The sequence below is a fragment of the Plecotus auritus genome (genome assembly GCF_963455305.1).
Source record: "Plecotus auritus genome assembly, chromosome: 2".
NCBI lineage: Eukaryota > Metazoa > Chordata > Mammalia > Chiroptera > Vespertilionidae > Plecotus > Plecotus auritus.
This window is the reverse complement of record NC_137771.1, coordinates 32,392,800-32,419,102: the sequence shown is the minus strand read 5'-3', so window position 1 is coordinate 32,419,102 and position 26,303 is coordinate 32,392,800. Positions and strand designations below refer to the sequence as shown.

General features: G+C 53.6%; 2 protein-coding genes across 2 annotated transcripts in view; one reads left to right on the top strand and one right to left on the bottom strand.

Moving 5' to 3' along the window:
- The window catches only part of TTC22 (tetratricopeptide repeat domain 22), a gene marked incomplete at both ends in the record, with an annotated part of 18,555 nt that extends 14,332 nt beyond the window's left edge, over positions 1 to 4,223 (bottom strand). Inside the window, one exon of the mRNA XM_080656033.1 lies at positions 3,651 to 4,223. Coding sequence (XP_080512159.1) covers positions 3,651 to 4,223 — 573 coding nt within the window. The remainder of the gene's footprint in view (positions 1 to 3,650) is intronic.
- Positions 4,222 to 26,303, top strand: CIMAP2 (ciliary microtubule associated protein 2; the record flags this gene model as incomplete). The annotated part of the gene is given in 13 exon segments (XM_080657113.1): positions 4,222 to 4,321; positions 8,741 to 8,763; positions 8,766 to 8,800; positions 9,548 to 9,563; positions 10,083 to 10,211; positions 10,218 to 10,247; positions 10,415 to 10,537; positions 15,623 to 15,760; positions 15,910 to 16,053; positions 17,718 to 17,879; positions 18,915 to 19,040; positions 21,246 to 21,379; positions 26,231 to 26,303. Coding segments are annotated over 13 exon segments (1,233 nt in total).

Sequence of the window (26,303 nt, the reverse complement as noted above, 5' to 3'; positions counted from 1 at the left end):
CAGACTCTCAGGGCACTGCTGACTCGACATTGGTCCCATGTCCCGGAGTACACGTCCCTTGTCAACCTGGGGGCCTATTTTTGGTTCAGAAAGTATGGTCTTTGGTGCACAGCACTCGGAGATGACTGTCACCTGGCACAGGCCACGTCATGATGCCTGTGACCTCAGCCAGACGTAGGTACTTGTCCCTTTGGCTTCTGCTCCCACAGGAGGGGCCCAGGCAAGGCTAGTTAATGAAGAAACACCTCCTCCCTTAGTCCATGAGCTGCTTAAAGACAGGGCCTGGCATGCACCAGGTGCTCAGTACATGTGAAGATGCTGAGCACATGCCTCTCAGACATGCCCAGAATTGACCGGTTTATGCACACTTTCAGCTCACGATTCAATTGGATAATCAGTGAACCAAGATCACTATTGTCTAATGTTCACGGAGCAGACACTGAGGCCAGAGACGAAAGTGACAGCAAAATAGTGAGAGCTGAGCCCCTTTCCTCGGATTACAATGAAGTCATCGTCATTATGCTGATTGTAGCTATTTCTTGAGCACCTACTCTGTGCCAGCTACTTTACAAGCACGATCTCTTCTAATCCCTGGATGATGAAATGGGAGCTCCAAATTCCCAACTTTCTCCTAGGATTTGTTGGGGGGAACTGATCACAGCCCCTCTGTCCAGACCTGGGGAGCAGCGGCTGGGCCAGGCCTGAGGACACAGCACACAGGCCGGTGGCCACCTCCCACCTATGCAATCAGCTCTCTCCCCGGGGCACTGGGCAGCACCCTGCTCCCCTGCTCGACACTCCTCTGGGAGGTGACCCCACCAGGGAGGGAGGAGCCAGCCTCCATTCCAACCCTACCCCCAAACCTCTGCCTTCCTGCTCCCCTCCTCCAGGAAGCCTTCCCCAGGAGCCCCTTCCGGAGAGCAGGAGGGGACCTTGGAGACCACCCTACCCCCTTCCTGTCCCCCTTTCACAGGTGGGGAAACCACAGCCCAGGCAGGAGAAGGCCTCCCACCCTTCCCACCCAGCAGGCCTCCTGGCTCCCAGCCCAGGCAGGGCGTAGGCCCCACTCTGCTGCCGAGACCACACTCAACACAAACATGCTGGCCATGCCTTTCCACTGAGGGCAGCTTCATTCAGGGCCTTGGGCTTTAAAACAGGAGACCTGGGTCCCTGTTGGCCCCACGCATGGCCTCAGCTGCACCCAGTATGGGGTGGAGATGATCCTCTCAGGCCGGGAGGGGAAGGGGTTATCTGTGATCCTGCCATCTCTGTGCAGACTCTATTCCGGGTGCTTTCCAAATATCAGCTCTTAGCTATGACATCAACCAGATGAGAATGTCCCCATTTAACAGATGAGGAAGCCAAGGACATCAGTACCATTAGTATTCCCATTTTACAGAGGGAAACAGAAGTCAGTGATGCTAAGGACAGACTGGAGGAGAGAGAGCATGGGGGAGCTGAGATTTGGACCGGACCCCCTGACTGAGTACTGTCTTCATCTCCACCCTGTACTGCTCCTCAAGTTAAACCCCTGTGGTCCACCCTGCACCCCCTGAGGTCTGGACTCCACAATTCCTCTTTGAAGCCAAGAGCTTTGGTGGAAAAAGCTCTAACGGCATGTGCAGAGGCTTTGTGAGTGGAGCCCTATGTGATGGCGTGTTGTTATTTAAATATCACAAATCTAAAACATAATAAAATGTCATTGTTATCAGTTCAACTCTGCCTGTGCTGTGCCTTCACAGAAAAATCACGATACCTCTCTGAACTGAGGTTCCCTCTTCTGTAGGAAGGAGGACAAGGCCTCTACTCACCGGTCATCCAAAGCAGGTTGCCTCTGAGAATGGCACCCAGTGATCCCTACCTCCTGATATCTGTGCCCCGGGGAATCCCCTCCTTCAGTGTGGACTAGACCTACCGACTCGCTTCTACTGAACAGAATGTAGTAAAAATGATGGCTGTCCACATGGCAAGGATTTGAAGGAGGCCTCTGGGTGCAGCCAGTGAGGAACTGAATCCTGTCAACAGCCATCAGAACAAGCTTGGAAGGAGAGCCAGCAAACCTTCAGATGAGACCACAGCCCAGAGGCACCAGCTGAGCCACCAAACCCTGAGATAATACATGCTTATTGCTTTAAGCTGCTAAGTTTCAGAGGGTATTTGTTATGCAGTGATAGGTAACTAGTATGCCTAATATTTGTCTCTTTAGTGCCAGGCCCTGGGCTGCACCTACATTCATTCAAGATACATTAGTGAGCCCTGACTGTTTTGGCTCAGTGGATAGTCGGCCTGTGGACTCAGGGGTCCCAGGTTCGATTCCGGTCAAGGGCATGTACCTTGGTTGCAGGCACATGCCCAGTGGGGAGTGTGCAGGAGGCAGCTGATCGATGTTTCTCTCTCATCGACATTTCTAGCTCTGTCCCTCTCCTTTCCTCTCTGTAAAAAATCAATAATAATAAAAAGATACATTAGTGAGTCCACTGTGTACCACGTATTGGGTGTACATACGGTGGTAAGCCAAGCAAATATTGTCCTCACTCTCAAAGACCTCAAGGTTGAGCTGGGGAGACAGACTTGTAAATGGGCGGTGTGAGCCGTGGTATGGGAGCCCAGGGAGGCATCTGACCCAGCCTGGAGAAGTAAGTGGAGGGATGTCCGAGACTATGGAGAACCTTCCAGGCAAAGGTGAGCAGAAAGGCACCTCAGAATGAGGCCGAGAGAGTGACAAAGTGGGTGTAAGAAGACTTGGCTCAGGGGGGACAAGGGGAAGTAGACCACAGGAAAAGCCTGGCTGGGAGGGGGACGTGGCAAAGGGGGGCTGCGATCACGCAGGGCCCCCCATGCCCACAGCAGAGCCTTGGACTTGTCTGCCAGGCAGTGGGAGTCACTGGTGGTTGTAAGCAGCTGAGGAGCATGGGTAGCAAGATTGAGAACATGAACTGGCTGCAGGTGGAGGACGAGGCAGAGGGTCAGACCAGAGGGCGGGAACCCAGGCGGGATGATGGACTGGTTCAGGCAGGGACTGATGGAGGCTGGGCTGACGGAGGGAGGCTGGAGAGGAGCTGACAGACCTCAGAGATACGAGGAGGCGGAATGGACAGGATTTGAGGTCTGAATGGATGGGGATGGGGGTGCAGGGGAGAGGGGAGGTAAGAATGCTGCCCAAGTGTCTGGCACGGTGTCCCGTCGTGCCTTTTCCTTGGGTGGGTGTGCACAGACACGGGGACAGTTACTTGCTGGGAGGGGCAGGATGAGAAGGATGAGTTAGTCAAGTGGAGTTTGTGGTGTTGCCAGAATAAAAATCTACGGCAGGCTACTCCACTATAGGGAGAGGGCCCACCCCTAGCCCAGCAGAGAAAAGTTCCAGAGTTGGCCTGGGCCCCACGGGGGTGGCTGGAGAGGAGAGGAACATTGGAAAGGTTCTCTGAAAGCCAACGGGCCAGGGTTTGCGTTGTCTAGGGCAGTGGTCGGCAAACTGCGGCTCGCAAGCCGCGGTTTGCCGCTCTGTTGACTAATGAGTTTGCAGACCACTGACCAATAATTACAGGCTATTGTTGTTCCTTGTGATTAAGCCCCAGGGGGTTGCGGGAACAGCCTTGCAGACCTTGAGGACCACAACCTCAGCCCTCCCAGCCTGGGGAGGAGTCACCCACCTGCTGCCCGTAGCTCAGCGCCTTGTCGTAGAGCGTGATGCCCGCCGCCAGCACCTGCGCGCGCTCCTCTGGGCTGGCGCAGCCCACGTCGAAGCCATGGGCATAGCCCTGCTCCGCCAGGCAACGCGCGGCACGGACGTGGGGGTCCCTGTCCGCCTCGGAGTCGGCATCGGCCGCCAGGCCCATGAGGCTGGCCAGTCTCCCGGCGCAAACCTCTTCCTCTTCCTCCTGCCCCAGCCGCCCGTACACGTGCGCCAGATTGGCCCAGGCGTTGAGGTTGCCCGGATCCTCATGGGCCACCTGGAGGAAGCTCTCGCGGGCCTCGTCCAGCTCCTCCAGGTAGAAGGCAAAGGTGCCCAGGAGGTGGCGCACCGCCAAGCGCTGCGGGGCGGCCGCCAGCCCTAGCTCCTGCTGCAGGCCTTCCCGCTGCAGCTTCAGGTCCCGGGCGCGGAGAGAGGCCGGCGAGCGCGGCTCAAAGTTCACCTGCATCTCCAGGTGGAAGTGGCCCGGGAGGTAGTCCAGGTCGTCGATGAGGGCGTCCAGGTCCTCGGCCACGGCCTCGGGGTCCGCCATGTCTGCCCCGCTGCTCCCCGGCCCGGCCCTTGCCCAGGAGGCTGCGGAAGGCAGTGGATTGGGCGCCCCGCGAGCCAGCCTGGCGCAGGGAGCTGAAGGTCAGCGCTCGGCAGCGCAGGGCGCGGCCACCTCCGGGTCCCGGGGCGCCTCCCGCCGGTGGGTAGGTCCCTGTGGGTGTTTCCGCTTTCACCACTCAGGTGCACAATCAGGTGTGCCAGACAAACAGGTGCATTGCCAAATGCGGGCGCGCAAAGCCCGGTGCATGGCAAAGGCGTGTTTTCATTCTCTGTGCGGAAGAAACGGAGGCTCAGGAGGAAAAGGACATGCCGAGGTCACAGAACTGAGTTGCGCTCAACCAGGCCTGGAACCCAGCCAGGCTCTTCCTCCGTGGGCACTGCTCCACCCTCCCTGAGTGAGCTTGCTGACTGGGAGAGCCAGGACTGGCCCTTCCAGCTACCCTCACCGGCCCGCTCACCCCTGCTGCTGTCCCATCACCACCATAGTTCCGCAGTGTTCTTCCTCTGAGCAGAGCCTGCCACCTCCCTCCCGCTCCTCCTTTGGCCTTATTTACCAGGCTTCTCCACTTGGATTTTCCTGCCTTCTCTGCCCGCAGCTGGCCCCATTGCAAAGACGAAGGGGCTCCACGTGCTGGCTCTAATGCTGGTTCTCCATTGCTATTGTGCGACCTGCATCATCTCACACTGTGGACTTCCCTCATCTGACATGAGGGTGACTTCCCCGCCCCCAGGGGCAGGGTAGATCTCATGGGTAGACCTGGCAAGTGTCACTCTGGATAACTGCCAGCTCCCACTCCTTACCCTTGGTCCCAGCCCATCCCGCACTCCACCCGTGGCCTTGTAAGGCGGGGGTGGGCTCCCTACCCTCCAGAAGGCTGGGCGGTCACCACCATCCCTGCTGCAAGGCTGTTTGCCCTCCAGCGCTTGGCTTTTGCGGCAAGCCTGTCCCTTTTCACCGAGGCCCTGCTCCTGAGATCCTGTTGCTTCAACTTTTCGAAAAACAGAGCAGCATCTTCAAGAGGAGAAATAGAGCCAATTAGTAAACTTGGAAAAAAATATTTGACTTGAACAATAAAAAAAAGTAAATTAAAACAACAGTCTGGTGCTATTTTTCACCTGTAATTTTAATTTAATAATTTTTTGGTTAATCCTCATCTAGGGATATTTTTCATTGAATTCTTAAGAGAGAGTGGAAGGGAAGAAGGGAGGGAAAGAGGGAAGAGAGGGAAACATCGATGTGAAAGAGACACATCAATTGGTTGACTCCTACACGTACCCTGACCAGGTCCAGGGATCAAACCTGCAACCCAGGTACATGCCCTTGGCTGGGACCTGCAACCCTTTGGTGTGTGGACTGACACTCTAACCATTTAGACACACCAGCCAGGGCTAAAATTTAATAATTTTCTGGTGATCATGAGATGAAATGTGGGCTCTGACCTTCTTGGAAGGACAAGGAATGGATTCCAGAGTGTTCGGCTTTTTAAAAATATTTGATTGTGGTAATATATACTGAACATAAAATTTACCATTTTACAATTTTTAAGTATACAGTTCAGTAGCATTAGGTATATTCACATTGTTGTGCAACCGTCACCACCACCCATTTCTAGAATGTTTTCATCTTCTCAAACTGTAACTCTGCGCCTATTAAACAATAATTCCCACTCCCCCCTTCTCTAGTTCTGGTAACCACCATTCTACTGCTGTCTCAATTAACTTGACTACTTCAACTGCCTATGAATGGAATCTGTATATATAAAAGCCTAATATGCAAAGTATCCCCTTGGGAGTTTGACCCACTGGGAGTTTGATCGCTCACTATGATGTGCGCTGACCACCAGGGGGTGGCATGGAATGAAGGAAGGCCCCAGCTGGCAGCCAGCAGCTGCTAGGGACTCTACCCGTGCATGAATTTTGTGCACTGAATCTCTAGTAATATAATATTTGCCCTTTTGTGTCTGGCTTATTTCACTTAGAATAATGTCAATGTTCTTCCATCTTGTAGCATACTTCAGAATTTCCTCCTTTTTAATGCTGAATATTTCACTGTATGTACATTACCCATTTTGTTTATCCATTCATCCATTCACCCCAAGCGAGTGGCTTCTGTCTCTTGACTATTGGGTACAATGCATGTACAAATATCTATTTGAGACCTGCTTTCAATCCTTTTGGGTATATACCCAGAAGTGGAATCGCTTGGTCATATAGTAATTGTAAGTTTAATTTTTTGAAGAACTGCTATACTATTTTCCATGGAGCTGCACCATTTTACATTCCCACCAACCATGCACAAATGTTCTTATTTCTCGGCAGTGGCCAAAGCCCCATCACAGAAGCCTGAATCTTGGCCGAGAAGCTGGACTTGACTCCGTTGACATAAGAGATGGTTCCAGAATCTGGATGAGTTAGAAACTCTTGCAGCCAGGGAACTCTCAAACCTAGTTGTGAATTCCAAATCCACTGTGTGGTCCTACACCTCACAGATGTGAGCAGGGCAAATTACTCTCCCCGTCTGAGCCTTAGTGTCCTCTTCTGTGTAATGGGGGTTGGAGGGGGGTTGCAGCAGTACCTACAACAGAGAAAGAGTGAGTTGCTATGATGGGGAAGCTGTGGGCTAACTGTAGTCCTTGCTGCACAGCTGACTCACCCTGGCCTGCTCTGGTCTGTCTGGCAGCCAGGACTCCCATCACAGTGGACCTTGGATGATAGCCTGTGGTCACTCCGCCATGAGTCCTACAGCCAGGAGGCTCAGGCAGGGACAGAAGCAGCCCAGGCAGGTCTGGGACACCCTGAGAGTACCTGAGCAGGCCCAGGGCTGGTCACAGGGGCTCCCCTTGCACAGGACTTGGTAGTGTACACAGCCACCCCTCACTGACACCCCAAAACAGCTCCTCCAGGAGGCTGCAGTCATATGTCTGCAGGAAACGGAACCTTGGCCAGGGTAACTTGCCCAAGGCCACCAGCTGGGAAGCAGCAGGGCCAGGATTCAAACCTGAGTCTCTTTGAGGATTTACGCATTCTTGGGAAGCTGGTCTAGGTTCATTTGTTTGTTCATTTGTCACTCAGCAAAGATTTACTGAGCATTTACTATGTGCCAGGTACTGCCAAGGAGTGAATGAGACACAGTCTCTGCCCTGGACCTTCTGCAGGTCCCTTTCTGAGGGCAGTATTGACCTCTTACTGAGCTTCTGCTGCATGCCAGGAGCATACCTAAATTAGCCCACGTACCCTCACAGCAATCTGGAGAGACAGAGACTATTCACTTGGTTTTACAGGGAAGAAAGTTGAGAATCAGAGAAGGAGGCGGCTTGCCCAAGGTAGCGCAGTTGGGAAGGGGCAGCATCTGTGCTTCAGCTCAGCAGTGCGGGGTGGACACTGCCGGCCATGCCTGGTGCCTGCCTGACCTGCTGCCTGAGCGGCACGGCTGTGCTGGGCGTCCACCTTTCCTATTGAAATGCTATGTTGGGATGTCAGAAGGGCATTGGGTGGGGCCGGAAAGGAGACCACTGTCCCCGTAGTCCAGTTCCACAAGGGGCTAGATGCAGAGAAAGTCCTATTTCTGACTTAAGTCCTTAATGTAGGAGGGGTGTAGTTCTCTGCTGTGCCTGATAAAGGAGGAGGAGGGTAGAGAACTGGCCTGTTGGGAGCATATACTCTCAACTCCTTTCTTTACCTAGTAGGTCATACATATACTTCAATGAGGAGTTTGGAATTCTCCTCCTCCAGGAAGCCTTCCCTGATCTACCCACCCACGGCTGGTCAGAGGCCTTCCTCTCTCATGGGCCTGGCCACACTTTGTGGTCGTTATTTCCCCTGCTAGCCTCTCCGGGCTGGGACCTCATGTGAGCCCCATGCACCCTGCACAGCCTCTGCAGAGAGTGCGTGTGTGGGGGGATGTCTGAGGGAGGATGAGTCCTGACTCCATCCTTGCCGTCCTTCCTCCCTCTCTGCAGCCTTACTCATGCCCCCTGCTGGCTCCCCTTCTCTCCCCAAAGGGGGGAAGGAACCAGGTGCCCTCTTTGCCCAAGTCGAGCCATCGTGGGTTCCCATGGGCAGACGGGGAACACTCAGAGGCATTCCCTGAACTGTGCTCTACCTGACCCGTTGCTGAGCCGGGGGTCAAAGAAAGAAATCAGAAACGGTTCCTCAACAGGTAACTCTAAAACCCGACCATCGACCATGGACATCCATATTAACCACCGGGAGGGGCCATTAAGCCTGCAGGGCTCGGGGAAGGATCTCTGGCAAGGCAGCGTGTGAAAACATGCACAGCGCAATGAAAAAGTCGGGGGACAGCACAGGCAGGCCTGTGGGGGCGCCACGTGGGCACAGACGCGCCAGGGTTCTCTGGAGAATCACAAATCTCGGGCTCGGTTGCTGTGGCAGCAGCGGAGGCCCGCGGACCAGAACCCGCGACAGGCGCGCGGAGGAGTCCCGGGGGGAGGCGGGAGGGCCCAGCCCTCAAAGGACCTCGCCGCTGGGGCGGGCCAGCAGGCGCCTTGGCCGTGAAGTGGTTCAGCGGGGCGCCTTGCCTTTCGGGGTACAGAGCCACAGGTGGGGCTGGGCTGGAAGTTGGAAGGAGAAAGAGCCACCAGTGCAGGGGAGGAGCTGTAGAAGGAGGGGGGCAGTGAGGGGTGGGAGGCTGGACACCCCTCCCCCCATACCTGCTGCACTTTCCTGTCTAGAATCTGTTGATCACTGTTATTAAATTATTTAAAACCATTTCAAAAGCACCTACAAGGTGCCAGGCTCAGAGGCCAAGTGCCCTGGCCCGTACATAGCAGGTCGCTCAGCTTAAAAGTGGTGGGTGGGGTTTCAGTCCAGGGGTCTTTCTTCATTCATACTTACATATAATATTGAGATATACATACCGCCTACTCTATATGTTGTAGCATCTGGTGATACAGCAGTGAACAAAACAGCAAAACCTTGTACTCAGGGTTTGCATTCTTGTGGGGCGGGGTGGTTGGAGTGGATAATAAACAAAAAGAACGATATATAAAATGTTGGGTAGTGATAAGGGTTATGGAGAAAAAGAAAGCTGGGAGGAGGAGGAGGTGAGTGCTGGAGGGTGGGGCGGGGGTTGCATAGAGAAAATGACTTTGAGTAAAGGCTCCCAGTGGCGGGAAGGGGACCAGGCAAGAGTGGGAGGTGACCAGGAAGGACGAAGGCCCTGAGGTGGGAGCAGCGCTGTCACCCTTCACGTACTAGCTCCAAAGTCACCTTCCCTACCCCCAACCTGCTTGTGCTAGGGCTGGGGGCCAGGCGCTGGGCTCTCCCACGGCCTCTGTTCTTCCCCAGGTTTGATGTCTCTGCTGTTTTTCTGAGCAGAAGAAGCTGAGAACCTTCATGGAGGTCCAGCTTCGTTCCATAGACCAAGTGAGTCTCCCCAGCTTTGCTGACCCTCCCACGTGGGCTAGCCTCTGCCCTCTGAGCCCCCCACCGTGGTGGATGAGCTGAGCCATCTAGGGATAAGCCTTACACCTCTCCACGCCCTTAGTCCTCAGCACAGAGCTTGGTTAGAGCCAGGGCAGGACAGTAGTGAACACAGCGTGGGTGGGGGCCACAGAGACCTGGGTTCCATCCCCACCTCTTGCACTGGCTGGCTGTGGGCTCTTGCATGAGTTACTCCTCCTCCCTGAAGTGTGAGGAGGCCAATGACAGAAGAATTCATGTTGGTACCTTGAGTACCAGGCCCCTCAGTGCCAGGCTAGGTGCTGGGGGTGGGGCAGAGAGGGGCAGGTCACGCCCAGGTCAGGGTCCAACTTCATGAGGACTTGCTGTGGGTGGACTGGGTGTGTGTGGCTGTCCCAGCTCTGACTGTGCTCTGACTCAGTCCTACTTAGGACCTGGGACCTATGGCTGCAAGGAGACCTGCTTCAGCAAGAAAAAGGTCAAGAAGGAGGTGGGTACAGGCTGGGCCAAGGCCCAGAAAGCCATCTGGCTGCCCCAGCTGCCCCACTTCTAGTAGCAGACCATCATGAGAGAGGAGCGGCTGCAGGTGAGGTCCCTGGGCCGCGCTGCTCCCCACTCCAGTGGAGGCCTCAGTGTCCTCCCAGGCCCAGGAGAGCTTGTCCTTTAAGGACCACCATCATCTCCCTGGGCTCCTTCCACGTGGACATCCCCAAGTTCAAGGTGTTCACCTTCTCTCTTTTCTTGAAGGGGCAGAAGGACAAGCTCGGGCCTGGCTCCTACAACTTCAAAGACTTCTTAGAACAGCTGCAGCAGAAACCGTGCAGCAACCGGGGGCTGCTCAGCTCCGGGGAGCTTCGCTTCCGAGGACTCATCGGGGTAGGTGTCCTCCTAGAAGGACTGGGCGCCCTCCCACCCTCTGCCCTTTTCAGAGCATGGTGCCTGGGTGGTGCTGGAAGCGCCCCTCTTGTCCCATTTCCTCCCCAGGTTTGGCCCGGCTCACCTTTGGGTCCCCACAGCCCTCAGTTTTCCAGGGCCACAGCCTCAAGGCCACTGGCTGGGGTATAGCCCTGTGTCTGTCCCCCAACTAGACCGGAAGTTCCCTGCTGCCAGGGATGGGTCTGGTTCATCTCTGAGCCCCCAGCACAGAGCCCGGCATATATTAGGTGCTCAACAAACTCATTCGTCTATATGTCCAGCCAGTAATGATGGGGCACCCTCTAAATGCCATGCACTGTCGTTGGTCCTGGGGATCCAGCAGTGATGAAGACAAGGTTCTGCTGTCCTGGCATCCTAGAGCTAGAAACAGCAGCATAAAGAAGCAAGTCCTACGCCATCAGGCTTATGAGGAAACCTGAGACGGGAGGGATAGAAAGTGATGGAAGTGTAATTTATAGAGTGGCCAGGGATGGGCTCTGGGAGGAGGTGACATCTGAGCAAAGCCTGCACGATGTGAGCAACTGAGATTCATGGTATCTGCGAGAGAGCATTCTGGGCAAGCAGGACCAGCGAAGGCGAAGGCCCTGAGTTAGACCAGCAGGCAGGAGGCCAGTGTGGCTGGAGAGAGTGGGCAAGGACAGAGGAAGAGAGAGAGCAGAGCACTGAGGGCCGGCCGGGAGGACCTGGCAGCAATGTGGGGCTTCTGGTTTGATCCCAAGGGCTGTGTGAGGACAGTGGAGGGTTTTGTTGGGAAGGGCCTGGCTAATATTTTCAGAGGTACACCCTGCTTGTGGAGGTGAAGGTTGGAGGCTGCAGTGGTCCAGATGGGAGGTGATGGCCATGGGAGGGGGGTGGGCGGGAGGGCCACAGTGGAATCACTGTGGGCCAGGATGAACATCCCATGTGAGGGAAGGGGGACACACTGAATGGGGTTCAAGCTCAGTAAGGTCATGAGAGAGAAGGCAGGAGTCACACTATACTGAGTGAGTACTCGGTTTGCTGAGTGCCTCACCTCCCCTGGCCCTCGCACGCTCTGTGCTGGACACTCTTGGCTGCTCCCGGCTCCTCACACGCACCACGCTCTTTCAACTAGGGCTTTGCTCCCACTCTCCCTGTTGCCAGAAATGCCCTTCTTCCTTTAGTAGCCCTTCACCTAAGAAACTCCTAGTCACCCCTCAGCTCTCAGCTCCAAGGTCTGATCTGAGCCCCCACTAGGTGACATCTCCCTTTCCTAAGCACCCCTATTGTGATTGTGTGTTTCATCTCCCCTTCTCCCCACTGGAATCAGCCCCTGAGGGTGGGCCACATCTGCCTAGCTGCTGCAGATTCCCAGGTCCTAGTGGTTCCTGGCACATAGTAGGCACACAAGAAGTATCTGTGGACTCTGCATGCCTGCCTCCTAAGTACCAGGTACTCCAAAACATTCTCATTTTTTACATTCACTCCTAATGAGGCCCTGGAGGCTCAGAGAGGGTAAGCAACTTGCCTCAGGCTGCACAGCTGCAAGCCAGGAATGTCCAACCCTACATCCAGGGCCTTTCCCCCATACCTCATCACTGGGAAGCCTTCTCTGCGGCCTGGAAATTACTCCTTGCCTTGCTCAGGGGACAAGTACCTGCATCTTCAGATTTAGATGCTGTAACTGCAACATAGAGAGGGGCTGCCTGCAGGCATTTAAAAATGAGTCACTAGCTTCAGATCTAAAGTAGTAATGGCTGACACTTAACACAACACTTACCCAGGCCAGGCACTGTCCTAAGCACTTCAGTGTAGTAATTAATTTAATCTTCACAACAACCCTATGAAGTAGTCACTGTCGTCATCTCCACTTTCTAGATGAGAAAACTGGCGTTCAGAGGGTTTCAGTAGCCGCCCAAGACCACAGAGCTACTAAGTGACAGAAGCAGGGTTTGAATTCAGGTGTCCACACGTAACGGCTGCATAACTTGGCTTTTGTCCCTTGAGTCACTGTGGAGGACAGGGTCTCATGTCAGAGCCCAGCCCAGCTGAGGGCAGAGGAGTTGGGGAACACATCCGATGCTGTGTGTTTCCTTCCTGGGTCCCCAGTCCCAAGCTCTAGGGCCCCTGTGAGTGTTGGCCAAACAGAGTGACAATGCCATGGCGTGCCCCTCCCTTCCAGCTGTCTCCTCCCCTCTGGTCCCCATATCTGCTCCTGCAGTCACCTTGGCCAGGCCCTGCAGGATTTCCCGGAGTTGCTCTCCTAGGCTCAGCCTTGGACAATAAGTTCAAGGAGGTGTCACTGCCCTGGTGGTGAAGGCAGCGGGGAGCTCACGTCCCAGGCCTGCTTTCCTCAGTCATCGCCTTGCTGTGAGACCTGGGCTGGGAACCTGATGGCCTCCCCCGTCTCTGGTCCCCACTGTTGTCCCCCCACCACTGCAGGTCCATAAACACTACCTGCCAAAGCTGAGGGGCCTGCTTTGGGGTCCCATGACTCTCCCCCCCGTCACCCCCCAGAGGATGGGGCTGTTGAACCCTGCAAAGGCCATGCCTTCTCCTCTGGTTTCTGAGCCCCATCCCCCACTGGCACTGGGTGCTGCCACCACCCTTCCCTCTGCATTCTCCCCGCTCTTGGCTTTGGGGACACTCGGCTCTGCAGCCCTGGAGTTCCTCCACCAGCCTCCCTCCTCTTCCCCAGCCCTCCCCACTTTGGGGTGATCTCTTTCCCTCAGCCAGGCTCCCTGCAGATAGCTCCAGATCCACACCCCAGGCTCCCTCAGGCACCTCAAACTCTGCACCACTCACCACCCCCATCACATGTCAACATCTCCCCCAGGCCTGCTCTTCCAGGGAACGGTTCCACCCAGCTGCCAGAGCCAGGACCCAGACCCCCGTCCTCTGTAGTCACTGGGGTCTGTGCTCTCGCCTCCTGTCCTCCTCCTCCCACCCTTGCTGCCTCTGCCCTGGCCCAGACCACTGCCCCACCCCACCTAGGGGCAGCCTCTGATGGATTCCCTGGTCTCCTACATTGCCAGCACCTTCCTCAGCGCCTCACACCTCAGAATCAGGTCTTAATGAGCCTCAGGCCCCACTGTGGATTGGTTGCCTCCCGCACGTGCCCGGACCAGGGCCAGGGATGGAGCCTGCAACTGAGGCACATGTCCTAGACCAGACTGGAACCCAGGACCCTTCAGTCCACAGGCCTGTGCTCTAGCCACTGAACCAAACCAGTCAGGGCTAAAAAAAATCTTATAAGTGCCAGTTCCTCTGTTCCCACACATTCTTGTGGACCTGAAAGTCTGAAGGAAGGGTGAGGCTCTGCCACGGAGCGCCTGCACTGGGCTGCAGAGGCCGCGGCACGATGTGGCTCACTGCCCTCCCGCCGCAGTGCCTGCATGGTGCCTGGCAAACAGTAGAGGCTCAGAAAGATGGTGGATTTTGGAGTTGGAACCCTTGCACTGCCTCTTTCTGGAGGTGGGACCTTGGACACAGGTTTGCCCCTCTGTGACTCGGTTTCCCCATCTATAATTGCGGACGGCACTGATTTGATCTCAGCGTTTGCCTCCAGGACCAAGATGTTAGGCTTGTGAACACCTACCACATGGTGCAGGGACCCAGCTTCCTGCCTTGGGGCTTTCCTCCTGAACCCCCTGGAAACCCAGGCCCTGGGAGCAGGCAACGTTGAGTCGTGTTCCTCTGAGGGCAACAATTCGGGTGCCTTCAGAAGCCAGATTCTCCCAGCAGAGCTCCTGTCCTCTCCTCCCGCCTGGTTGCCTGCTTCTGGCTGCTTCCCCAGGGCTTCCAGAGGTGGGAAGGGCTGAGCCATCATGGAGCAGTGGTGACCCCTGGTGGCTAAAAGATGCAGAACAGCAACAAACATCCCTCTGGGTCTCTGGTCAAGGACCTCCACCCACCCACCCGAGTACACTGCAGGGTGGCTCTTCTCATTCCACTTACAAAGAACATATTTATTTAATATATATATATATATATGTATGTATGTATATATATATATATATATATATATGTTTTTATTGATTTTAGTGAGAGAGGAAGGGAGAGGGGGAGAGAGATAGAAACATCGATGAGAGGGAAACATCAACATCGATTGGCTGCCTCCTGCACACCTACTGGGGATTGAGCCCGTGACCTGTTGGTGCGTGGGTCAACACTCAACCACTGAGCCACACCAGCCGGCCGAAAGACTATTTCTGACCTTGGCAGTCAAGGTCCCAGGTGGTCATTCCAGCCTCTCTTACCTCCTCTCACCCCCTCCACGACAGCCACCCCACCCTGTCTTACCATGCGTCAGTGCTCACTATGTGCTGGGCACCGTGCAGAACGCTTTATGGACATTTAAACATTTTATCCTCATCACCCTGGAAGAAAGTATTACTATTCCCACGTTACAAAGGTGGACCATGAGGCTTAGAACGATTAAGTGGTCTGCCCAACAGGGTACAGTGCGGTGGCTATTTCAGGGTATACTCAGCTAGGAAACAGCAGAGGCAGGATTCAAACCCAGGACTCCAGATCCATCCAGGTCAAGGCACAGTGAAACTCATTCATGCAAATGCAGGGCTGTGACATGGATGTAATAGATGGAATTTCCGAGACCGCCAAAGCAAGCGACTGTCTGGGCTGACGGGGGAAGGAAGGCTTCATTTCTGAGAGAGGACATTTGAGATGGCTCTGCAGGATTAGAATAATTTTCCGAGGAAAAGAAGGCAGGAAGGGCATTCTGGGTGGCAGTCACAGCACAAGTAAGCACAGCTAAGGAGGTTGGCAGAATGGCATGTGTTTGGGGACCAGCAAAGACCCACTTAGGCTGAAGTGGGAGTGTCAGAAAGGAGCAGCAAAAGATAAGCTGAGAGGCAGCAGGGCCCTGGTGAAGAGTGAATGTGGAACTGAAGGTCTGATCGGCGGTGAAGGCTCCTAGGTCAACAGTGCAGTGGGTTGGGGGGCGGTTGGCACCCAGAGCCCCTGAAAATCCTACTCCCCTCTTGGGGGCATCACTTAGCACAAAGAGTGGGACTGATGGCCTCATGTCTCCCCCTTCCCCCACAGAACTACTATCCAGGCCCTGGAAATTATGGAGAGAAGGGCAACCCATACACAAGGCTGGAGGAGAAGGCCTGGAACCGGTCTCACTCCGAGGGCCTCATGTGCCGGATGACCAACAAGCCGCACCCCTTGGGTCACGAGGTAGCCTCCTCCCCTGGCCAGTCCTGGCCGCCTGCCTGCATAGTCCTGGGAGCAGACTCCCAGAGCAGATGGGGAACCCGAGACCCCCAGAGGCGAGGGGCCTGCTTCCGCAGCCCTCCACAGAGACTGGCATCTGTGCTCTGTTCCAGGGCAGCGGTCTGGCACCGTGCACCTACTCCTTCAAAAGTGGCATCGAGGCATTCGTGGAACGCTCCATGGGCACCCGCGGCCCCTATGACACCTTCTCCGGTGATCGAAGCAAGCCCCAACCTTACGGACATTACTCTGTGCAGGTGTGTACCCTCCTCACGTGGGGGTGATTTCCCCAGCAGGATAACAGGCCTCACTACCACCCGGAACACCACCATGTGCCAGGCACCATGCCCTTCCCACACCCTGCTCACTTCACCCTCGCAGCAGGGCGAGATATAGCTCCCTGAGTTAGATGAGGAAACCGAGGCTGGCCACCCCACTCATAAGGTGCAGTCCTGGGATTTGAACCCCTGCACGTCTGTCTGACTTCACTGCCAGTCCTCTCTCCTCTGCACTGGCATGAGTTACAGAAGCAGTGCAGATGGCCACAAGGCCGTGGATGGGAGACTGGCCACAAAGCCTGCAGGGACTTCGACAGCTCAGGTCTGGGTGCTGCTGTTCTGGACACACTTACTTTCCAGGCATCACAGACCCAGCTAAGCTGCCTGGGTTAGTGGCACAGTTAACTAGGCAGAGACTGGAGGGCTGGGAGGGGAAACTGAGGCATAATTTTAGCTCGAGCCTGGCCAGTGTGGCTCAGTGGTTGAGTGTCGACCCATGAACCAGGAGGTCAGGGTTCAATGCCTGGTCAAGGTTCAATTCCTGGTCAGGGTGGCTCAATCCCCAGGAGGGGGCATGCAGGAGGAAGCTGATCAATGATTCTCTCTTATCATTGATGTTTCTCTCTCTCTCTCTCTCTCTCTCTCTCTCTCTCTCTCCCTTCCTCTCTGAAATCAATAAAAATACATTAAAAAATAATTTTAGCTTGAGCCTCCCTTTCCTGTACCCATCAAGTTCCTGTTGTGGGTTCCATCACACCCTGTGCTTTGCTTTCTTCATGCTCGTAACAACTGGACTCCAGTATTTGTGTAATTACCTATTTTTATTTTTATTTTTTTTGTCTCCACGTCGCTCTGTGTGGACGTTTAGGCCAGGTAATGGTCTAGGTGCAGGGCAAACCTGCCCCTTTGGCGGTTACATGCTAATGGAAATGGAGACATAGTCATGAGTGAAAAACAAGATAGAGTGTTAGCAGGTGGTGAGTGCTGTGTAAAGGGCACCGGAGTGCTGGGAAGAGGGTGGGTGGGGATATGTTGAATACTTTTGGGTCAGTTGGTAAATGGCCACTGAACTGAGCCACCTGATGCCAGCAGTCCTGCATTGAGCGTCTGCACCCTGGTGGTCAGTGCACATCATAGCGACCGGTCGTTCTGCCACTTGGTTGATTTGCACATTAGCCTTTTATTATATAGGATGAGCCTGCATTGACACATCATTGCCTAAAGTCCACAGCTGACATTAGCTTCTTGGTGGTGTACATTCTGCGCGTTTGGACACATGTATGATGATGATATGTACCCACCAGTATAGTATCATACAGAGTAGTTCTCTGCCCAAACGTCCTCTGTGTTCCCCCATTAGACTCAGTAAGTGTTCATGAAACAAGTGAAAGAAAGAAGGAATGGATACCCTCAAAGTGGGCCTGTGGGTGGGGGTGCTAGAGACTACCGACTGATCCGCCCCAGCTGGGGCTGCCTTCACCTGCCTCGGGGCCTGGCTGCAGGGTGTCCTGGCTGCAGTGGGTGGGGAGTGGTGCCTCATTGGGTGGCCACTTGCTTTTCTCCAATTGCTGGGGAGGGTCCAGAGGGGAACCCTTGATTCCCCTGGCTTAACAGATAACCTTTCCCTCCTCTCTGTTTCTCAGAAAAAAAAGCCCAGTGAGCTGATGAGTGTCAAGAGCTTCGTGGAAGAACTTAACTCTCCTTGCAATAAGAAGCGTGGAGCATTTTCCAAACTTTCCCGCACCCCAACAACCCCTTCAGAGAGGATTTACTGGAGCACCCTCAGCCAGTGTCCCCGAAAACTAGTCAGTTCCTCCCCCACCCCATCCCCGCCTGCCTTCCTTCCTCTCTTGGAAAGTACTCCTGAGGGCCAGGGTACAGTGCGGTGGCTATTTCAGGGGTTCAGGGGGAGAGCTCAGCCTCGTGTCAGACCCATCTGGTTCCCAATCCTGGTCTTGCACTTCCCAGTCACGCTGGGTGAGTCCCTCTCACTCTCTGAGCCTTGGTTTGCACCTTGATCTAACCAGGAGCATGCCAGGTGGCTGTGAGCATTGAATGAGGTTAAGGACTGGAGCCCATAGTGTGGAGCCTGGTCTGAGAAAGTGCCCGGTCAGCATTGATCTGCACCCTACTCCCCCCCCGCCCCGCCCCTGGAGAGAAAACAAGGGGGGACACTGGGGCAGGGCAGAGTGCAAACAAGGGCTCTACCCTGACCAGGACTGCATGCCTGTTCCCGCTGAGGGAGTCTTGGGCTCCCCTCTGTGGGGTGATAGCCTGTCATCTGAGTAGGCCCCCGACTTTAGCTGGGCACCCCCTCCCCAGCAGGGTGTGGGGAAGGGAAAAGGGTACCGGCATTTTTCAAATGCCTTGCCTGCTCTGGGCCTGGCACCTTCCAGCATCTCCACCCATGGAGGGGTTTCCATTTGCATTTCCCAAAAGGAAACGGGGTCCCAGAGATAGGAAGGGCTTGCCCAGGCTCCCCCAGCGAGGGCGAGACGGAGCCAGTCGGACCCAACCCATCGAGCTCCAAAGTCTGGAGGCTTCTGCTCCCAGGCTGGGGTCTGTCATCTCTCTGGACCCTCCCAGGCCTGGAGGACCCTGGGAACCTGGAAATAGGTGTCAGGCTAGAGGGTGGGGGTTAGTATGGGAGGCATGGATTTATGAGGGCACCATAGGGCCCTTCACCCCTGGGAGGTGGGCTCCTGGTGAGCTGGGAGGTGGCTGGCCTCCCACTGTCCTTGGCTCAAGGCCCAGGGCTATCGGGCGCCCTCACCTGCCCTGGCCCCAGGCTGACCACTGCCAGACCTCCCCAGCTTTCCGCCTTTATCGCTTACCCCTAGGCCACGGCTGGGCCCGGTACGTGGCTTCCTCCAGAGAAGGAATGCAAACGTGGCATCCAGCCACCATTCCTGCTGTCCTCCAAGCGGACAAGCGGAAGGAGCAACCAGATTCTTCTGGGGAGCTGGGTGAGTGGGTCTGCGGGGGCGACGAGCAGCCCCGAACCCCCTGCCCCGCCCTGGGAACTGATGCTCTGAGTGAGGCCTGTTCCCCACCTTCTCTCCCCCAGGGACTAACACCCACTCCCACTATCATATTCCTCTAAGACATCCGTTTTCAAACTGGAGCGGGCATTAGCGTCCCCGTAGAGGGCTTGTGAAAACACCGATTGCTGGGCCCCACACCAGAGCACCTGATTCAGAGCCTGGGGTGGGGCCTGGGAATTTCCACTTGCAACAAGTTCCCGGGTGATGCAGATGATGCTGCCCCAGGGACCACACTTTGAGAACCACTGCGCTAAGGGACATCACCCAGAACTGTCTCATTCTCTTCTTTTTTCAGGGGCGCGCTCCCTCCCTTCTCTTTTGTATTTGTCTTGAGGCCTCAGGGGCAACTGGTGGAGTTGGCCTGTTTCTCCTCCCTGGTTGAGCAAGGACTCCAGTGTCCCCCCTTTTCCCATCTTCCTCCTCCCCAAAGGCAGCCAACCCCATGTGTGATGTAATCTTCCCCTGTCCTGACTTCCAGTAGCACAGGTTAGCTGTGCCTGGTTTTGAACCGCTGTATTTTTAAAAAAATATATTTTTATTGATTTCAGAGAGAGAGAAACATCAATGATGAGAATCATTGACTGTCTGCCTTCTGCATGTCCCCTAATGGGGATTGACCTGCAACCCGGGCATGTGTCCTGACCAGAATCAAACCATGATCTCCTGGTTCATAGGTCGATGTTCAACCACTGAGTCATGCCAGCCGGGCTGAACAGCTGTATATTTTTAAGGCCTCTCCTGGTTTCCCTGGGAACATCTTGCTTATAACTCACTTGTCTTCTCATTATGCTCCCATTGCCTCATCCCACCCCATACCTGAGCTCCACAGCAGTATGCCAGCCATCCCACCTCCTCACCTCCTCACCTCCCTGCAAGATGGCATGGTCCCCAGTGTACCTACACCACACGCCCCTCCTGCTTCTCATGAGGACCAGCTGGTCAGTTCCCCTCCTCCTTCCTTTTCTCACCGCCAGCCTGCATCTCCTGCAGGGAGGAGGGTCTTCCCTCGGACACCCCAAATGTGTTTAGAAAAGAGCCAAATGACCTTGCTGCTGCCACAGGGCTGGCTGAAGTGGGAGGGGCTGAAGTGAGGCCTGGGTTCCAGAGGCTGTGCTCGCCCGCACATCTGGCTGGGAGCCTGCTCCCCCACAAGACAGGCCTTTCTCTTGCTGGCAGCAAGTTCAGCTCCACATTGGACGATGGTTTGGTTCCCAGCTTCTCCCAGCTCACCCTTGGTGCTGCTTCACCGTGGATGGCGGGTCCCTGTCCTGAGATTGCTCTGCCCTCACCAGTCACCCTGGGCAGGTTGATCTCCTCTATGAACCTCTGTCTTGTATCTACGGCCGACCCAGGTTTCTGGGTGGGATGGCATATTCATTTCCTAGGGCTGCCATAGTAAAGTACCACAAACTAGATGGCTTAAACAACAGGAACTTATCCTCTCACAGATCTGGAGGCTGGAGGTCTGAAATCCAGGTGTCAGCAGGGCTGTGCTCCCTCTGAGACCTGCTGAGGGAATCCTTCCTCTTCCTCGCCTGTGGTGGCCAGCAATCCTTGGGCTTCCTTGGCTTGGAAATGTATCACCCCAATCTCTGTGTTGTATGGCCGTCTTCCCCCTCCCCCTCCCCTACCCCCGCCCCATCTCTACGGACACCTGTCACGTTGGGTTAAGAGCCCACCCTACTCCAGTGCAACATCATCTTAACTAATTGCATCTGCAACTAAGGTCACACTCTAAGGCAGGCGTCCTCAAACTACGGCCCGCGGGCCGCATGCGGCCCACCGAGGACATTTATCCGGCCCGCCGGGTGCCACTGCCTGTCCTGCTTAGCAGCCGACTCGTCCCCGGCCCGCAGTGCGCATAGGAATTTGTTCATAGTTTTTTTTTTTTAAACGATAGTCCGGCCCTCCAACGGTCTGAGGGACAGTGAACTGGCCCCCCTGTTTAAAAAGTTTGAGGACCCCTGCTCTAAGGGGTTGGGGGTTAAGGCTTCCACATCTTTTTTGGGGACACAAGTCATCTCATAAGAAAGACAGTAGGGAGGAGCCTGGGGAGGGAGGAGGCCTGAGATCAAGTCTCCAGGCCAGGCATTCACCTGCTCACAGCCTGCCTCTCTCCCTGTGCAGAACCCTGTAGGTGTGGGCTACTACCTCAACACCTGGCTGCTGGAGACCAAGGACCAACGGCAGCGATATCGGTCCCTGTTCATGGGCGGAGCCAAGCGCTATCCCTCAAACCCGGACCGGGACAAGTTCTTGCAGTGAGTGCCCTGGAGCTCCAGCAGAGCTCACTCTAGGGTGGGCAGGGCCGTCCCCCAACTTGTGCTCCTTTCCCAAGGGAACACAGCGGCTGCCCCCAGAGCCTGTCCAACAACTGTGGCCGTGGAGAGAGTTCAGATCCCGGCTCTGCCGATTACTGGCTGTGTGAGGTGGGGCACGTCGCTTCACCTCTCTGAGCCTCATTTTCCTTAGCTGTCAGAAGGACAGGACTGTGGAGACCCAGAGGAGATGCTGTGGTAAGGAAAAGGAACTCATCAACACTAACTCCTTCCCCACGACCCACACAGTCCAGGCTCTGCCTCGCAAGGCTGCACCCCGTGGAATCTCTGTTTCTTGGTGTTCCTAACGGGGTTGGTGAAACTCGTTTCAGGATGCTGTTGTGAAACCAAAAGAAAAAGCACTTGAAAACCAGAGCTAGCTGTGAAACAGCTTGCAAGTGTTAGCGGCCGCTGCATTTTATTGACCTAAGAGGCCATCGGTTACTGTATGTGCTTAGTTTCAGGAATGAGAATGTGAAGCATGCACTTTAGTGTTGATCGTTCTGTTGGAAATCCCGGGGAGGGTGTAAGGACCAGGACTGCTCAGGGAAAACCAGCTTTTAATTGTTTATTTGTATTAAGGTAGTCCTGTGTCTTCCTTGTTTTGGTGGCTTCCTCAGAAAAAGGAATGGGAGGTAACATTTTTGATAGACTGCATTCCAGAAAAAAAATTACATTCCTTACCTGCGCAACTGATTGATACTTTGATTGGATATAAAATGTTAGGTTGGAAATAATCTTCCCTTGGAATTTTGAAGGCTTTGAGTTTCAAGTGTGTTTGTTGAGAATTCTGGTGCCATTCCGGTTTTCTGTCCTTTGTATGCAGCCTACATCTTCCTCTCTGGACCCTTTTAGGATCTTCTCTTTGTCCCTCGTGTTCTGAAATTTCATGGCCATGGGTCTTAGTGTGAGTCTATTTTCATTTATTGCTTTGGGTACTTTGTGGGTTCGTTCCTTCTGAAAACTCAGGACCTTCTGTTCTGGGAAAAGTTCTATGTTTTTGTCTTTGAAGACTTGCCCCTCTCTGTCTTCTCTTTCAGACGAATGGTTTGACGCTGTAATTTTCTTGTCTTTTCCCCCTTTATTTACCTTGTCTACCTTTTCTGTCCCACTTTCTGGTAAATTTTCTTTGTCCTTATCTTTCTTCCTTACTATTACCCTTTTATGTGTTGTCATCTTTTTTCATTTCCAAGAGCTCTTATGTGTATTTTTTTAAAATCCTCACCGGAGGATATTTTTTCCACTGATTTTTAGGGAGCGTGGGAGAAAGGGAGAGAAGAGGGAGGGGGAGAGTGAAAGAGAGAGAAACAGACAGACAGAGAAACACTGATGTGAGAGAGAGACATAGATCGGTTGCCTCCCACATTCACCCTGGCCATGTGCGCTTGACCAGGAATGGAACCCATGGACATTCGGTGCGCTGGACTGCCACTCTAACCACTGAGCAACACTAGCCAGGGCCGCTTGTGTGTTCCTGTCTCTTTAATATATATTTTATTGATTTTTTACAGAGAGGAAGGGAGAGGGATAGAGAGTTAGAAACATCGATGAGAGAGAAACATCGATCAGCTGCCTCCTGCACACCTCCCACTGGGGATGTGCCTGCCTCCAAGGTACATGCCCTTGACCGGAATTGAACCCAGGATCTTTCAGTCCGCAGGCCGACGCTCTATCCACTGAGCCAAACCCGTCAGGGCATTCCTTCCTCTTTAATAGCACCCTGCTCTGTGTCGTGCATGCAGCATGTCCTTTCATCTAAGGATAATGAGTTTTCCATAGGTTTCCTTTTACTCTGCATTGTCTCCACTTCCTCCAAGTATTTTTCTTTCACTCGATTTGTAAAGATAAGTAACAAACAAACAAATAAATAAATAATAAAGCAGGAGCACAGAATTAACAAAAACAAATGGGGACTGGATGACTGGAGGCACTCTCACTGGATCCTCACCGCTCCTCAGGGTCGTGCTGTTGTGCATCCCTGCCTTGGCTCCAGGGCGGCCATCACAGTCCAGTGTGCACAGCTGTGGGCGAGAGCGCGCAGACAGCCATGGGCTGTGCGGCTGCCGAGGAAAGGCCAGGGTGACGGCAGTGCTCCCTTCCCCATGTGCACATGAGTGAGTGAGGCTCGGAGGGGTGGGTGATGGGAAAGCCCAGGGTCCTGCAGCCAAATGGAGGTAGGGCAGCGACGAGGAGCCGGCTCTGACTCCGCCCTGTGCTTCAGCCTCTCTCCTCCTTGGCCCGTTTGGGGGAGGCTGTGGGTTGGCAGGACACAACATGTCTTTGAACAATTGCTGTCTTCAGTCCAGCAAGGGAGGGCATGTGTGGGAGAGTTGTGAAGTCACCTTCTGGAATGCATAGTTACGGCTAATCTTTCCCACCCCTCACTCCCAGGCCTCACCTCCTCCTCCCTGCCAAACCGCGCCTAGCTGGGCAGCCTGGGATTTCCCTCCTGCCTGGGAAAGGCCGCCTCTTGTTTGTCCTTCCTTAGAGCTGTGTGTATCGGTGCTGACACATTTGGCTGACTGACCCTGTGGACCAGGGTTTCCACCCGCTCACCTTTCTGGCTCGCACAGCCAGGTCTTTTGACTCCATCTGGCCCCCGTGGCTGTGTGGACATGGGCTGTGCTCCAGCCAGGCCTCGCTTTGTACTACCCCCTTGCTCTTCAGCCTTTGGCCACGCTGTGATCTGTTCTTGGAACAGCCTTCTCCCAGTTTCTGGAAAACTCCTATTCATCCTTCGCAACTGTGCTTAAACATGAGGCTTCCCAGATTTTTCCAGATAGTGTCTCTTCATTCTCAGCTTCTTGTGAGTTCCCTGGTTGGAGCACTGTCCCCATTATATTGTAATATTTGTTCATATGCTTGTGGTCCCTAATGAACAGAACCTCTCTATTGTCTGGCTCCAGCGTCTGCTGGCATGCATAGGAGGAGCTCAGTGGATGGGTGTCAAAGGACAAGTCAGTGCATTCATTGATGAAATGGCCCAGCATCTGGGTAGCTCCATGAAAGAAACACCTGGGAACTCTCATTTAATTAGGGAGCAATTCATTTTTCCTTAAGATTTTTTTTTTACCTGACATCTTATTATGAATTTTTTCAAACATACAGTAAAATTGAAATGATTTTACAATGTGCCCCTATACCTACCACTTAGATTATATCATTAATGTTTTATTCTTCTTGCTTTATGACATATACCTATTCATCTATTAATCTACTAACCATTCATCCATTCTCATTCTTCTATCCTTCTATTACTCATCTTATAATTTGATAAATTTCAAAGTAAATGACAGACATCAATATACTTTCTCCTAAGTACTTCAATATGCATACTACCTTTTTACATTTTAAACTAAAGCCATATTCCTTGCCCAGAAATCTAAGATTGAAATAATATCCATTCTTTGTAATAATAATTATAATTGGAATATATTTATAATGTATAGTGATTTTCTTTCTCTTTTTAAGAATATTTTTATTGATTTCAGAGAGGAAAGAAGAGGGAGAGAGAGATAGAAACATTAATGGTGAGAAAAAATCATTGATTGGCTGCCTTCTGCACACTCCTACTGGGGATTGAACCTGCAACACAGGCATGTGCCGTGACCGGGAATTGAACCATGACCTCTTGGTTCATAGGTTGACGCTCAACCACTGAGCCATGCCGACTGGGCTGTATAATGATTTTTTATGTCTTTACTGAACATAGTAACTTTAAAAGGTAGGTATTACTCTCAGTGTTTTTCAGTTGAGACAAATCAATTTGGAGCGAGTGTTTTTCCTAAAGTCACTGTTAGTCAATGGCATTCATGCATGGTCTCCAAAAATTAGTTGAGCACTTACTATCTGCCGGGCAAATCCTGCCTCCTGGGACATTGCATAAGAGAACCAGATAGCTGTTGGACCCCAGAGTGGCTCCCAGCTTCCTGGGGAAGGCACTCACTCCCCTTTCTACAGATTCAGGGCAGCGTGAGACGCAGGATGAGGGCAGATGGGATCCAGGACCTCTCTTCATTAAGAACACTTTCTGGAGGATGAGAGCAGGAAGGCTAAGGCAGAGACAGGGAAGGCTAAGGCAGAGACAGGGCCTTCACCATGACTCATCTTCATGTCCTCATCCCACCTGCCCTCACCTGATCATTTCCTTTTACCTCCTGGGCCTTTGTGTATGCTGCTATGATGGAAGTTTAGTCAGGAAATGGGGACTCTTAGGAAGTTCAGCACAGAGTTCCTGCTTCCTGAAACCCCCACGACGCATTTATTATTGAACACAGAAGTCTGGTGATTACCATGGAGACAGCATGTTGCCAGGGAAAGGCAGGGCCTTAGCTCCAAGGCAAGGCCATAATATTGCCCACTCTTCCTTCCTTCCTCTTTCCGTCCTTTCCCTCCTTCCTTCCTTCCCTCCCTTCCCTCCTGCCTTCTTTCTCATCCATCTTCCTTCCTTTATTTTTGGTGGGGGTAGACCCTTGAGCATGTTTCTGGGCTGATGGGTTGGGCTAAATGATCTTTTAGGTGCTAGGATTCTGTATTTGAAGTTCTGACAAAGCAACTTGGGGGCTCTGATGAGCTGAAGTGGGTGCAAAGTAGAGCGATCTCCTCCTTAGAAACAGGCTGTGTTGATAGGCAAGCTCCGGAGGTCAATTTTGGCCCCTCACCCAGTGTAGGATCTCCTGGGAAGCACAACCAGCAGGTACTGGTTCATCCCTGTGGGCACCCTCCAGGGATGGGGGGCCCACTCCCTCCCAAGGGGCCAGTTCCATTTTCTTTTTTTCCTCTTTCTTTTTAAAGGGAAAGGATCACACCTTTTACTAAGGGGAAGTGCCTTACAACTGTGGATTATAATTCGGATCCTACTCCTTGA